Source organism: Leucopleurus acutus, assembly GCF_964270905.1.
Source record: "Leucopleurus acutus genome assembly, chromosome: 3".
NCBI lineage: Eukaryota > Metazoa > Chordata > Mammalia > Artiodactyla > Delphinidae > Leucopleurus > Leucopleurus acutus.
Genome location: NC_139145.1, coordinates 65,535,989 through 65,549,798, shown reverse-complemented (window position 1 = coordinate 65,549,798; position 13,810 = coordinate 65,535,989). Strand labels below are relative to the sequence as shown.

The 13,810-nt window shown below is 52.9% G+C and overlaps 1 protein-coding gene across 2 annotated transcripts in view; it reads right to left on the bottom strand.

Moving 5' to 3' along the window:
• FSTL4 (follistatin like 4) overlaps nucleotides 1-13,810 on the bottom strand; it is a 440,321-nt gene that overhangs the window by 139,836 nt on the left and 286,675 nt on the right. For both annotated transcript variants that reach the window (XM_082835740.1, XM_082835739.1), the window contains exons 5-6: nucleotides 9,375-9,568; nucleotides 5,716-5,839 (exon numbers count right to left, since the gene is read on the bottom strand). In XM_082835740.1, the coding sequence (XP_082691866.1) occupies nucleotides 5,716-5,839; nucleotides 9,375-9,568 (318 nt within the window). The remainder of the gene's footprint in view (nucleotides 1-5,715; nucleotides 5,840-9,374; nucleotides 9,569-13,810) is intronic.

Sequence of the window (13,810 nt, the reverse complement as noted above, 5' to 3'; positions counted from 1 at the left end):
GTGGGCATCAGGGGCTCACCTCACACCCCAGTCACTCATCCAGCAGATCAGGGGCGTCCGTGGAGGTGCCCTCTGGCCTGGTCTGGCCTGGCTGGTGCTCCCCCACCAGTGATCCCACCTGTGAGGCCCCAGCAAGCTGCTTCCTCCGCCCCCGCCCCCCCCCCCCCCCCCCCCCCGCAGACGTGCTAAGGCCCTCCGTGACCCTTGGTGACACTGTGCTTGGATGCCTCTGCTTGCCGTGAGCACATGGTGAGCAAAACAGCCTCTGGCCTCTTGGAGCCTATGGACAATAGTGTGGCACAGAGTGACGGGGGCTGGGCACACACAGAAATCTTTATCATCACCATCATCATCTCCATCATTGACCTAGCTGGCTAATGATTACTTAGCACTTATCATATACAAGGTATCATTCTAATCACTTTACACGTATTGTCTCATTTAGTGCTGAGTAACACTGTGTGGTGGTTAGTATACCCATTTTATAGTTAAGGCACTTGAAGCTCAGCTTAACCTCTGGTAAAGACCTGTCCAAGGTCACACAGATAGTAAGTGGCAGAACAAGGATCTGAACAAGGTCTGACTCAGTCTACACTCAACCACCAGGCCACAGTCTTATTACCGTGTAGAGATGAACCCAGGGCTATTGGCACACAGAGGAAAGCGTGTGGGGCTTGGTAGAGGAGAGAAATTAAGGAAGACTTCCTGGAGGATGAGACCATTGAGCTGGGACTTGAAATTCAGGGAAAAGCACGGTGGGGACAGTGAGATTCTCCTTAATGGAGAATGCTGATGAGTTGCAACCTGTGTTTAAATGCATGAAATGTTTCTGGAACCAGGCATTTGGGTTCTCCTACCTGCTGGCTGTGTGACTTCGGGTTAGCTACTTAACTTCTCTGAGTTTCAGTTTTTTCATCTGTAAAATTGGGACATAATCACAGTGCTGACACATGATAAATGTCAGATATCATTTTATATGACTCAAGTAGTAAGAGCTCATTACTAACTAAAGCAATATTAACAAGCAAAAAAGCATTCAGATGGCACACTGACATTGGCTTCAGGGGCACTGAAGCTCACGTGGAAACTTTCTGGAGCCCCTCTCTCCACTGGAGGTGAGGAGAAAGTCCCTGGCAGGGGGTAGTGAGACTCACAGCACCTTCTGATACCAGTTTCCAGTTCCTCCCTCCAGTGGCCACTCCAATTTAGCTGTTTTATGCCCTTGAGCAAATGAGGGACCAAGAGAGGGAATCTGTTTTTTTTGCCCCTTGATTTGCAAGTCCTGCATGAGGCATCACACATGTTGGGGTTGGGGAGTCGTCACACTAATGGTCTTAGCATCCGCCAACACCGACACCAGCGCGCAGGTTACTCCTGCTCTCCAAACTCAAGAGACAAATATTCTCAGATAAAACTTTTGATAAACTCCATGCTATCTGAAACGTTGCTATTCACTATCCCAAACTAAGGAAATGAACAGAGTAGGATAAAGTGGTATCCTTACCCGCTGAATTTCCTGTCTGAACTCACGCTACATGGATGAAGAGCCGGACAGATTTGGGGGAGGGATGGTTGCCGTTGTTTTGCCATCACAGGGTGGCTGTGAGGGCTGACTGAGATAACGTGTCTGGCATGGCGTCTGGCCTGGGCGGGCATTATTCATTCCAGAAGATAACGACGTGCGAGGTGAAGCCGTAACCATCCTTTCATTACGCAGAAACAATGGCAGAAAAACAGCTGTAAATTCGCCAAGTGACCACCTCCTCTGTTTTACAGAGTTGCCCTGATACAGAGGTATTGCAGTAATCAGATTAAATCACTGTTTTCCTTCCTGCTTGCCTGGAGCTGAGGGAGGGCATCTGACTCTCACACAATCAGCTCCCTGCAGTCCCCCTGACACGGGTATTCCTCCTGGACACTGTGCACCTGTGATCCCAGATGTTAACACGGGAAGCCCTTTATCCTGCACCGCGAGCTGCGCAAACCCTTCCTTGGCATGCAGCACATTGCTCTCATAGGAAAAGGACAAGTATTTTTCTAAAAAGCAGAAGGAACTTGTAATGAATTCAAAGTGAGAGAAAAATCCTCGTTTAAAGTAACATGTTTTTCCCATGCTCCCAACCCAGGCACTCAGAAAAGTGCAAAAACATGCATTACGAGAAAGATTTTTAAGCGAGCAACTTTTAGATTTATTTATCGAGATGAACAGACAGGCTGGCATGCACCATGCTTACCAGCAATCCGGGGGCCTGGGTCTCTGTCTCATAGCAGGGACGGGAGGTTCTGGGGCTTGTTAGGGATGGGGAGGGAGGAGTGGGGAGGAAGGGTGGGGGACACGTGCGGAGGGGACACTGTGTCTTTAGTTCCGAGATCAGCCTGTGATTTGGAAAGCCAAAAGCAACCTGAAGAGAATGTTTGGATGATAAACAGAGGAAGAGAGGGAGGCCACCCTCCTATTCCACTGCCATCACTGTACAGACATGGGTGATTTGCAGCCTTCCCACCTTCTGACAGAAAGAGGCTGACCTGACTTCCACGGCTAAGGGATCTGTCCTCTGCCCTCCTCGGGGGAGGGTCACCTGTTCTGCAAAGCCAGGAGGAAGGTGCAGCCCCATCATGAACCCGTTCAACTGAGTGCGGCAGCCAGCAGCCCTAGGGTCCCTGGCATTGCCCTCAGCCATCCGTAGACAATGGCAAACACTGGCCCAGCCTGGGCTACGCCAACTGCACGAGAAGACGCCATTTAGGAGATCCACCCGCAACACCAAAAACTCATAAATACAACCCACTTCTCCAGGGAAAACTCCCCTAGACCCATCCCTTAATAGAGCGGCTGAGTCTGTGCCAGGAGTCACCCCACAGACCCTGCCCTGCCTGGTACTCAAGGATCCTGGCAAAATAGAGACTAAAGAATACAATTTTAAAGCCTCAACTTTTGCCAGACTGTCAGCGGCAGTTTTGAAAATTAAACCCGAGATGTTGCTGCTGAAATGTTTCAGATATTACTTTCCGAGTTTTCGGGAGATTTCTTTAATGCCTATTGATTTCTGGTTAAAAAGTTGTACCTATATGTCTCATTTCAATTTCCTAGTTAACATTCACTGAACCATAAATCCATTCCCAGAGCAACGGGAATTTAGAGTTCTTGTGACTTTGAAAGACCATTGATCCTGTGTGCTCCGAGTGGCTGACTGTGAGGCCTCTGTGGCAGGGTCAACTCGTGCTGCAGCTTCCTTAACGGCTGCGAGTTTACGTTTTATTGCATATCTGTTATTTGGGTTGGGCTGTGATGAATGGTTTGGCTGCCCGGTTCAAAACAAGTCCAAGGCGACAGCAGAATCTAATTTGCTTTAAAAACGGTGATTATAAAGCTTTTCAAATAATAATCCAGGAATGAGGGAAACAGACAGCACATTGCTGTGCATGGGACATATGGCTGGAGGTGAAGCAAGGACTTCCCTCCTTTTCCACAGGCAGCTCCGCTCATAATGACCTTCACTAGGGAGGCCAGGGAGGGCTTCTCTTTCATCAGGGGTAACGGGGATGCTGCCATTTCCTTGAAAGTAGAGCCCTTAGCTCCTATTTGGTCCCAGACCAATTCCCATGGAGCGGGCTCATGCGCTAGAGTACCAGGACGGTGCCTAAGCAGTGCCCTTCTCTGCCTAACGATGCCGTCGTGGGACATCTGAGTGCGATGCTCAGTGTATCCCCCAAGTCCTTGAAGTCCAGCCTTGGCCCCCAGCTCTTAAAAGGCACTGATCTTTTTCGTTACAGTTCCTTTTTCAGAGGGGCTTGAGCGCACGAGGCACTGTCTCAGAGCTGCCCCCAGAGAGCATGCTGCTGCTTCCCTGACGTGGAGGGCGGCTCACCCTGCCATCTGCCCCGACATCTACTCTCTTTCTGTTCACGTCCTGTGGGAATAGCATCATCAAGAGGGGAAGCTGGATGGAGAGAAGCTTGTGGGAGGTGGATGCTGAAGACAGGAGGGGAGGGAGGGTCTCGTCCAGCGTGTGCAGGTCAGCGCCTAACAATGGGCTCTCCAGAGGGGAAAGAGCACCCTCGCCCTTTTGCAGCATCTGTGTAGGTATAGATTTCTGTGTTGTAAACACTCCTACTATGGCCGATTTAAAGCTACCAACCATTTCACTGTTTGCCTTGCAAAAGTCCTGAAAAAATCTAAGAATCGTCTCACGAGCTAGGTCTCTGGAGTTGCTGATACTTCCATACATTCTAAAATTTAGAGATTTATTTCATGGAATAAGCTCCTCAATCCACAAAGCAAACCCCTCCCACAGCAGATTGAGCCTACAGCCATTCACACCTTATTATGAACCACCAGATGCAGATATGGGTTTTAGCCGTGGGCAGGAAGGAGGAGGTTGGGGAGCCACACCTAGTCACCGTGTATCAAGCAGAGCCCGGGAACTGGGGGTTGGACTCTGGGCCTTGGTAACAGGGACGTCGTGGACTGGGAAGGCACCGCCTGCAACAAGCTCAGGGACATTTCCCACAGGGAAGAATCACACTCATTTTTCTCCTCTTAGGTCACATGAGTACCTCTTCTATCTGCCACAAGAGCTCTTCCTGCCAACAGATCACAAGGATTTTCAGGCCTTGTGAATGTTTGGAATAGCACACAGAGATGTCCACGAAGCAGGAATACCTTCCTGGAAAATGGAACTCCAGGTACAGGCTGGGGCCGGGGCCGAGGATGCCAGGACCTGGGGCTCAGGGTACTCAGGGCACCCTGGGGATCTCATCCCTGCTCCCCCAGTTCCAGGGCCTGCAGTTAGGAGCCGTGAGCTTGCAGGTCACGTCCAAGGGCGCCTCACACAGGGCACACACATTACCTGCTTTAAGCAGAGCCTGAATGCTGTCTGTCGTACAGGGACTTCAACTCTTTGGGGCCAAGAATGTCCCCTCTTGTCTCGGGTTAGGGCCCCCGCATCACCCTTCCCTCTCCTCTCCTAGTGAGCTTGTCTGCAGTTACCTGGGGCTCCTTCTTGCATCTCGCATCTCTTGGAAGCCCTGTTCCAGCCCCAGCTACGGCTGGCGTGAGGTCATGTCTTGGGGCAGCACCTCAGGGAGAAGACCTGTGTCCTTCAGCTGCCCTACCCACTTGCCATATGTACTAGCAACCCCGCAGAGGGTCCACTCCGGGCACCTCCTCCGTTTTCAGGTAGCGCACCCCCTGTCTCTTCTCCAGGGATTCCCCTGCCTCTCATCAACCAGGACCCTTGCTCTTCCTCATCCTCCACAGTGACTGTTCCCTCTCCTGCCTGGCCAAGCCTCCAGCACCCTCCTGCAGGGTTTACCCCCAGGTAGGGTTCCCTGATGGGGCCAGGCCACTGCCTGGGGAGAACCCTAACATCTGCTCCCCCCATGTGCAGTCACAGAATCCCCTAGCGATGTGAGGCAGTGCCCTCCTAACCGTGCTCACGTCGCAGTCCCGGGTCCCTCAAACAATAGCAACAGCGCGAAGCAACTTTATCCAAAAGCAGCAGAGCGAGTCCCCCCCCCCCCCCGCCCCCCGCCCCCTACCGTCCTTACTCTTCCCTTAAAGCTCAGGCTTGTTGCAAAACAAATTCAACTGCTTTCACCTATAGAAGAAGCCAATCTTGGAAACAACCAAGGACAGACTCCAGGCCCCTGACACCATTTTGGTGCAGGAATGTCTGTTTGCCCACTACGAGCCCCGACTGGGGCCTGACTTACGGAAGGCTGTGTAGAACTCATGGAGGGTCAGGAGGCCGTCTTTGTTGTCGTCATCAAATCGGAGGAGGTCGCCTGGTGAGCACCCCAGGAAGTCCTCTTCCAGGCCCTGCTCCTTCAGCATGTGCTGCGGGTGAGAAAGGGAGCAAGGCAAGAACCGGGAGTGAGCTCAGAGCTGTGGGCACTGCTGGAAAATGGCTCAGGCCAAGTGGGTGGGGCTGTGCTCACCAGCGCGCGCGCGCGTGTGTGTGTGTGTGTGTGTGTGTGTGTGTGTGTGTGTGTGTGTGTGTGTGTGTGTGTGTGTGTGTGTGTGTGTGTGTGTGTGTGTTCGTGTGGGGACTCCAGCAACAGCTCGGTGGGCCATGAGGAGCATCAAAATCTCTTTGGTATTGTCTCATTTGATTCTCTCATTTTATAGCTGAGACAACTGAGGCTCAGAGAGGGAAGGGACTTTCCCAAGGTCACCCAGTGATTGGGGCCGACTCGGGATTAGCATTCAGGTCTGTCTTCTCCCTGCCTGGGCAAACAGACCCCAGACAGTCTGAGGTGGGAAGGATCCTGTGGTCACCTGATCTACCCCTTCACGTTGTAGATGGGGAAACAGGGAAGAGAAGGGGCCTGATCAAATAAGCCCAGCAAACAGTGGCCGAACTCAGTGGCTCCCAGCTATGTAGAGCTGGAAGGTCACTGCTCCATCAGTGTTCCCCTCCCCGCCTCCACCAGCCCACTCCAATCTCAGGGCAGCACATCCTAGCCACAGCACTCCCCCCGGGAAGGGGAAACCGTCGTTCTACTGACCTAGGCTTGGGCCCCCGTCTCTGCCTGCCCTGTCTTGCCAGGAACACAAACCACTACCCTTAGGATTCTGTCACGGGGACCACGGGGGAGCCCCTGTGAACTCCTCTCTGGATGTGGCCTGGGCCACAGGGCAGAGGTCTCCCCAGCATGACCCGTCACCTTTTGGCATGTGTGTCTGGAACTAGAGTCTTGCAAGGAAAATGCTCTGAAGGAAATCTCAGAAGAAAGAAAAGATTTTATTTTTGTGGGGAGAGGGGAACAGAGGCCTTTCCTCTTTATTTAACAGTCTCAGCTGGGCCTGCTATGTTAAATGCAATTTAATGTGATAATGTTAAAAAAATGACCCTTCACCCAGCAAGTAAGAGTGTTCGATAAAAGGGCGATCAACCGTAACGCCCGAAATCAATCTTCCAAAGATGGAAATTTCCCTTTGTCTATTTCTGTATTGGAAGTTGATTAACTTTTCATAGGACTGACAAGTTTTTCCCTGACGCCTCTGATTCAGTGTCAAGGCAAGGCCCATTTTAGCTGGCCCCTGCGCTGCAGATTTATGAAATGTACTTTAAACACATTAAATTTTAAAGAGGAAATCATAGTCCAATTACCATGCTTGTTAATGGCTTCAGGTGCCTCGGGGCATGTCTCTGCCGGGTTAGAGCAAGGCGCCCAGGAAGGTTCTGTTTACCTGGCAGCTACCGGGAGCCACGTGGGCCTGGGGCACCAAGAGCCCACAGCCACCTCTGTTAAATAAGGAGAAAACGCCTGCCCTCCGGGCTCCCCGCACAGCCTGTATTGCGGGGAATCGAATCGCCAGATGGCTCTTCTCACGGGTAACCGTAACTAACAGGACCTGGGCTCTCCCCAGAGCGGCGTGGGTCACCTGTGGGTCCCTGGCCCCGCCCCTTGGGCTCTTAGCCATAGCTGGGGGCTGAGTGTTGCTGGAAGTGGCGACATGCAGGCTGGCATGTGCCTGGGAGGCCTCCCGGGGTGCGGGCCGTGGATGGACTTGCACATGCTGCCAGGTGTGGGTGAGCAGGGGCGGGTCTGCAAACACCTTAGGATCTGTGTTTCCCCACACACTCCCTGGAAGCAGGCTCTGGACTGGCTGGACTTGAGAAGGGGACCCTGCGTGGGGAAGCGTCTGGATAACTGCTCTGTACTCAGATTTTATGGGCACCTGTCATCCCCACAGACTTGGAGAGGATCAGGTGGAGCCTGTGGTGGGAGCCCTCCCCCCAGGGAGCCCCCTGTACCGTGAGGAGAGCAGGTCCACTCACCGCCCCCTCGCCCCCCCGGCCCCCGGGTTTTGTCTTAGTTCACCATGTTCTAGGTAGTACACACTCTGCATGCAAGTCTCCTGATCTCCTGGAGCTGCTTCCTCATCTAAAAATACTCGGGAAGGGAGGATAACACTAGCACCTACCACACAGCGAAGGGTGGCTGAAAGGTTTAAGGAGGAAATAGTAACAACAATAAAGGTGACGATGACGAAGTGATGCTGACGGCTGTCACTGAGAATGTGCCGCGTGCTGGGCACTAGGCTGAGAACTTCACGTCTTAGCTCATCTAACCCTCCTGAGGACCCTGCGACAGTCACAGACAAGGAACGAGGCGCAGAGAGGCGAAGCTGTCTGCCTAGACCCACTGGGTCCCTGTAAATGCTGGAGCTGGACCTGAACTCAGGCAGTCTGACCGTGAAGTCTGCGTTCGTAGCTATTCTACCTCCGAGTGAGGAACACATCTGTGTTGGGCACATCACAAGTCAAGGGCCTTGCTTAGTGCCGAGCCCACAGTGGGTGCTCCGTAAATGTCAGGACCCTCCCTAGCCTGGTCCTTCCTGGTGACCTGGTCACAGCTTTGATGAGGTCATTGCTGTGCCTTGTGAAGGATTTCTTTAAAGTAGCATCAAAGGTGGGGACTCATCCTATTACCTGTCCTCTGGTGGGGGGCACTCTGTGGTCTCTGGGGCAGAGCTGCTAGGCCCTCCCACCCTTCCTGGGGAGGCTGACCTCGTCCTCCCTCCATATCTTTGCCCCCGGTGTGGCTCCAGGGCCCCAGGCCCTCAGAGACAAACAAGCAGAGTAGGAGCAGGAACTCAGGCCCTCGGGGCCACCCAGCCTGCCTTTCTGCCACCAGCACCCAACAGGCCCACCCTGCAGCTGGCCTGCCTGGCGCCCTAGGTTGCTCCTTCCTCGCTTCTTTTTGCTGCAGATGCTCCAGGCCCTTGTACCACCTTGTAGCTGGACAGAGGGACACGTGTGCTGTGTCTGGGAGGGAGGCCCCATCCAAGTGTTTTCTCAAAGGGAAGAGCAGTGTTTGGGGGTGGCCACAGGGCTTCCCGCAAGCCAGCAGGCTGGGGTGCGGGCTACTGATTCCTGGATACCGCAAAGGGCGAGGTTCTAGCGGAGAGGACGTGGGGACACCCAGGTCACAGCTCCAGAAGTGTTTGGTGGGAACCAAACCTGCTTCCTTTGAACCTCTCTGCTGAGGAAAGCAAAGGACTCAGGAAGAAAAGACTTACTTCCTAATGAAAACCTCAGAGCCCAGCCGGTGTGCAGTGTATGTTTCACCAGCTAGCTGAGAGTGCCTCAGAGCTTGTTTGTAAATATTTGCTGACGGTGGCTGGTGGGAAGGAGACACTGACATCGTTCTGTTTGTCAGATATTCTCGAGAGGCGTTAAACACAAGCTCTCCGACTCCCGGGAGGTGGCTTTCTCTTGCAGGAGCAAGGCCTCCTTGGCATCCCATTACAGAGACGGTTACAAATGACTCTCCCCACGTGGATCTCCCAGTTCTCTTCCTTCACACGCGGAATGGAAAACTGGATTCCTCCGTGATGCAATTTCACCGAATGCCGTACCCACCTGGGCCAGTTCAGAGCGGCTGAGGTGGCCGTCCCCGTCTACATCCAAGTCCTTAAACAGAGATTCCACCAGGAGCCGCTTCTGGGAAGCAGGGTCTTGTCTGCTGTCTCCTTCATGGAGCGGCTGCAGGCGGGTCTGCAGCGCCAGGAGGGCCTTCTTCAGGCGGGCGTAGTCGGCCATGGTGCATGGGTTACCTGGAAGAGAAGATGGGGTTATTGCAGCCAGACTCCTCCCCCGGTCTCGAGAAGACCCCCATCCACCCCACCCATCGGCAGTTACTGGGCGTTCACTATGTGCAGTGCAGGGTGTTACCGGAGTGCATGAGACCTATTCGTCCGTCTGTCCGCCAGTCCATCCCATAAATATTTATGGAGCAGTGGATACATGCTACACATGATGCAAATGCTGGAAGGAGCCTGTTTGTTCATCTTGCAAATGTTTATTGAGCACCTACTACAGCCAGACACAGAGTGTTTGCCAGACGGAATGGGGAGATCCGTCCAGGGGAAGTCCCAGCACAGCCCCACAGCGGCTTTAGGAGAGCCGCCCCGATTCCATTTTGTAATAGCTCATCTTTGCCTTAATCCTACCTTAAAGGCTGCTTTGGAATCCTTGGTCTCATAGATTAGCGAGTTCCAGTTAACAGGACTAATAAGCCCTGCTTAAGTTAATTAGGTACACTCCCAGGGCTGGATTACTTCAAAACGAACATGAGTACACAAGCCTACGACCAAGACACAAAAGGCAGCTTTTACAAAATCAAAACCAAAGCGCACAGCCCGTTGCTCTTAGGCCTTTTATCATGGCCATGCTTGGTCCACAGCATCCGAACCACACAGTGTTTTGGCAAATGAGGCCTGTGACGCACTGTGACATGACATAGTTTATCTCGCTGGCAACAGGCCATGAGGATGCTCCCCGCACAGGGCTGCACCGTGAGTGGAGGCTGCTGGCTGTTAGCGAACGGGAGAGCCTCTCTGGCCCCACTTCCCCACCTCCCGGGATGGAATATGTACTCCAGCACCTGGCTTTGCTGAGCCCTGGAGCATGCGTGTGCACTCCTCCTCATCCAGTCCAGGGTGAAGCCAGTGCCCTGCTGGGAAGGGAGTGTCTGGGGCCTGGGGCTCGTCCCCTTAATTCTAAGGCCAGTTTAGGGCACCAGGTCATAGCTCAGGGGTGCTGGAGCGCACTGGATCTGGAGTCCACCGGGTTTGAGTCCCAGCTCTGTGGCTGCCTGTGTGTGTACCTTGCACAAGGTGCCTCAGTGATTTCATCTGTGAAGTGGGGAGAGCAGTGCCTCCCACACAGGGCTGTTAGGAGGGTTAAATAAGACCCGCACATAAAAGGCACAGCAGTGGTTTTGCACCAAGTAAGGGCTCTAAAATGATAGCTACTCTCCCCCTTGTCATTACTGGAACCACATTTGCCGAAGAGCAACAAACAGGGGAGCTGCCTGGTGGGGAGAGTGCTGGTGGGGAAGTCTGTCTGTTTCTCTCCCTGCCTCCCTAGACAAGCCTGGATGGTCCAATCACTTTCTTGTGCTTGTTTGTGTTTCTAGATTTTCTTCCAATTTGGGTCAATTGATTCTTGTCAGAAACAGATACCCGTTACTCTCCTCCTGCGTGTTTATTTAGAAAAAAATCAATTGCTGCGTTCAATATGATCAAATCTATTTGCTCTCTGGGGGTTTCTATGCTCTGACAAGAACAACTCACCCACCCCTCTTTGGCCTTGTAGGGTATCCATTCCTGGGAGCTCGTAGGGCCCCTGGTTGGCAAACCCGATTCTCAAGTCTGTACGGCGTTGAGAATTGTGGCCGTGTCCCACGACCACACACTCACGCCCAGGGGAATACGTGGCGGCCTGCTGGGCTCTGCTTCCTGAGCCTGGACAAAGGTCAGTCTGGGGAAAGTAGAGGAAGAGCTTTGCTCAAATCCTGGCCTCCAGCCTCCATGAGGGTGAAACTAGTCCTGGCAAATGGATAGAAGCTGGATGCGGTATCTGAGTGGAGAGAGAAGCTTTGGTGGAGACGGCAGTGGAAGTCTCTGTGGGGGGATCTGCAGGGACCTGCACTGGAGGGCCTGTCGGGCTTTCCTGGGGACAGGCATTCATGCCCAGATGCTGGGAAGCTAGTGCACACTAGTGCACACATAGCGGATGGCTATGGGGCTGATAGGAGGCTTGACTCAGAAATGCTAGCGCACAGTTAGCCTCCAGAAAAACACACTACAGCAGGGCCACCTGAAGGATGGGCCAAGCCAGGTCAGATGGGGAGAGATGTTTCATCCTCGCAGTTCCTCCCAACCCTCCAATCTTCTTCACAGACCCTGGTGGGGCACAGATCTCCTCTGAGCTGCCTGCTGCCCTAGGCCAGGGGTCCGAAGCTAGACAGCACCTCCCACTCTGGCAGGCCAGGGAAACCTTCAAGGTGGGTTCTGTCAGGTGGGCTCCCCAGGCTCTTCCCCTCTTATCACATCCCTACAGTTCACTGTGAGTTCACAGTGTCTTCTCCACCCTGGCAGCGGCCCAGCACATGAATCCTGGTCAGGAAGGTATGTACATGTCTAGAAATCAACTTGGGGGAAAGAGGTGGCTGCGCCCAGTCTCCAGGGCCAGCTCCCTGAGCCCCTGGTCTGGCCTCCTGCTAGGGCTCGTGCCAGCCATGCCCTCCCATCCTTTTACCAGCATTTACTCATAAACTCTGTGCCCAATACTGGGCAGCACTTTGAGGATACGATGGAGCTTCCCATCCTGGGCATCAAGGGTGCCCGTGGAGGGAGAGCTAACGAGGCCGGGGTGAAGGAAGTCTCCCTAAGGACGGGACCTGCAGGATGAGGGATCTGTGGGCAAAGGACGCGGAGGGAAGGGAATGCCAGGTCACAGGGACTGCAGGTGCAGGAGCTGGTGGCACAGAGGAAGCTGGTGTGGCTGAGCCGGAGTGAGGCGGGGATGGGGGCACAGACAAGGCTGGAGGGAAGTGTGGAGCTGGCGTCGGATGCCAAGACCGGCAGATCACACTTTGCCAAACTTCCCGTGGCTTCTTTCCTTTACTGAGGGCCTCACTGTGCCTGGATGCTGCTGGGCGTGGGGGTCCTGAGATAAACTGAGCTGCTCCTGGAAGACGATTTGAAATCCTTCTTTATCCCAGGAGCACTTGCACTTTACATGAGTTTCAACCTGGAATAATTAAATAATTGGCCCAATGTTCCTGAGCTCCTCTAATATCCCTATAGCTCTGGGCGACCACGAGCACCAGAAGAAAGACACCCTAATGGTGTCACTTTAGATTCCAAAATTCAACCTCTTTCAAGACTTCTGATGCTTCATCTCCAGCAAGGACTGCCCTCTCAAAAGCCTTCCCTTTTGGTTTCCAGGATGAGTTTACCAAATCCCAGGTTTAGTTTTTTCATTCACAACCCCCCCGGTCACACTGTGGGGTCAGACGGAACAGCTCACCAAGGTGGAGTGTGGGCGTCTGTAAAGGTTCCCACCCTGCTGCCAGTTTTAAACCTTTGTCTTATTGTAAAAGAAACACACGTCCATCAAAACAACAACAACAACAAAACACTTGGAAAGTGCAGATAAGTATAAAGAAAGAAAATAAGTTACCCATAATCCCCTTCCCAGAGGCTGGCCAGAGGTGAAGCCAGGCCCTCTGCACAGGTGACCCTGACTGTGAGCTGTTTAAACTAGTGGAGCCCTGGCTGGCCTTGTGTGTCGCACGGGGCCTGAGGCCCGGCCCACAGAGCCCCTGTTTTCAGATCTTCCTCTTCCCTTACTCAATTTGGGCAAGAGCTTCAATACCCAAGGGTTGGGTCTTTCTCAGTATCATGCGGGTCACCGCTGCCCGCCCACCCAGCAAGTCCACTTGGACTTGAGGAGGTAGGGGTGTGGAGGGAGAAACAATCTTAATAGCACCTGCCACACGAATGTGCTGCTTGGGGTTGGTGTTTACTGCTCCCTCCAGTGCTCTTTTATTTTTCTTTATATAGCAGGTTTTTGTTAGTTATCTATTTTATGCACATCAGTGTATACATGTCAATCCCCATCTCTCGATTCATCCCACCCCCACCCCCACACCGCTTTCCCCTCTTTGTGTCCATAAGTTTGTTCTCTACATCTGTGTCACTATTTCTGCCTTGCAAACCAGTTCGCCAAAAAAAACCCCATTTTTCTAGGTTCCCCATGTATGTGTTAATATACGATATTTGTTTTCTCTTTCTGACTTACTTCACTCTGTATGACTGTCTCTAGATCCATCCATGTCTCAGAAAATCTACAAACAATAAATGCTGGAGAGGGTGTGGAGAAAAGGGAACCCTCTTGCACTGTTGGTGGGAATGTAAATTGGTACAGCCACTACGGAGGACAGTATGGAGGTTCCTTAAAAAATGAAATATAGAATTACCATATGACCCAGCAATCCCATTACTGGG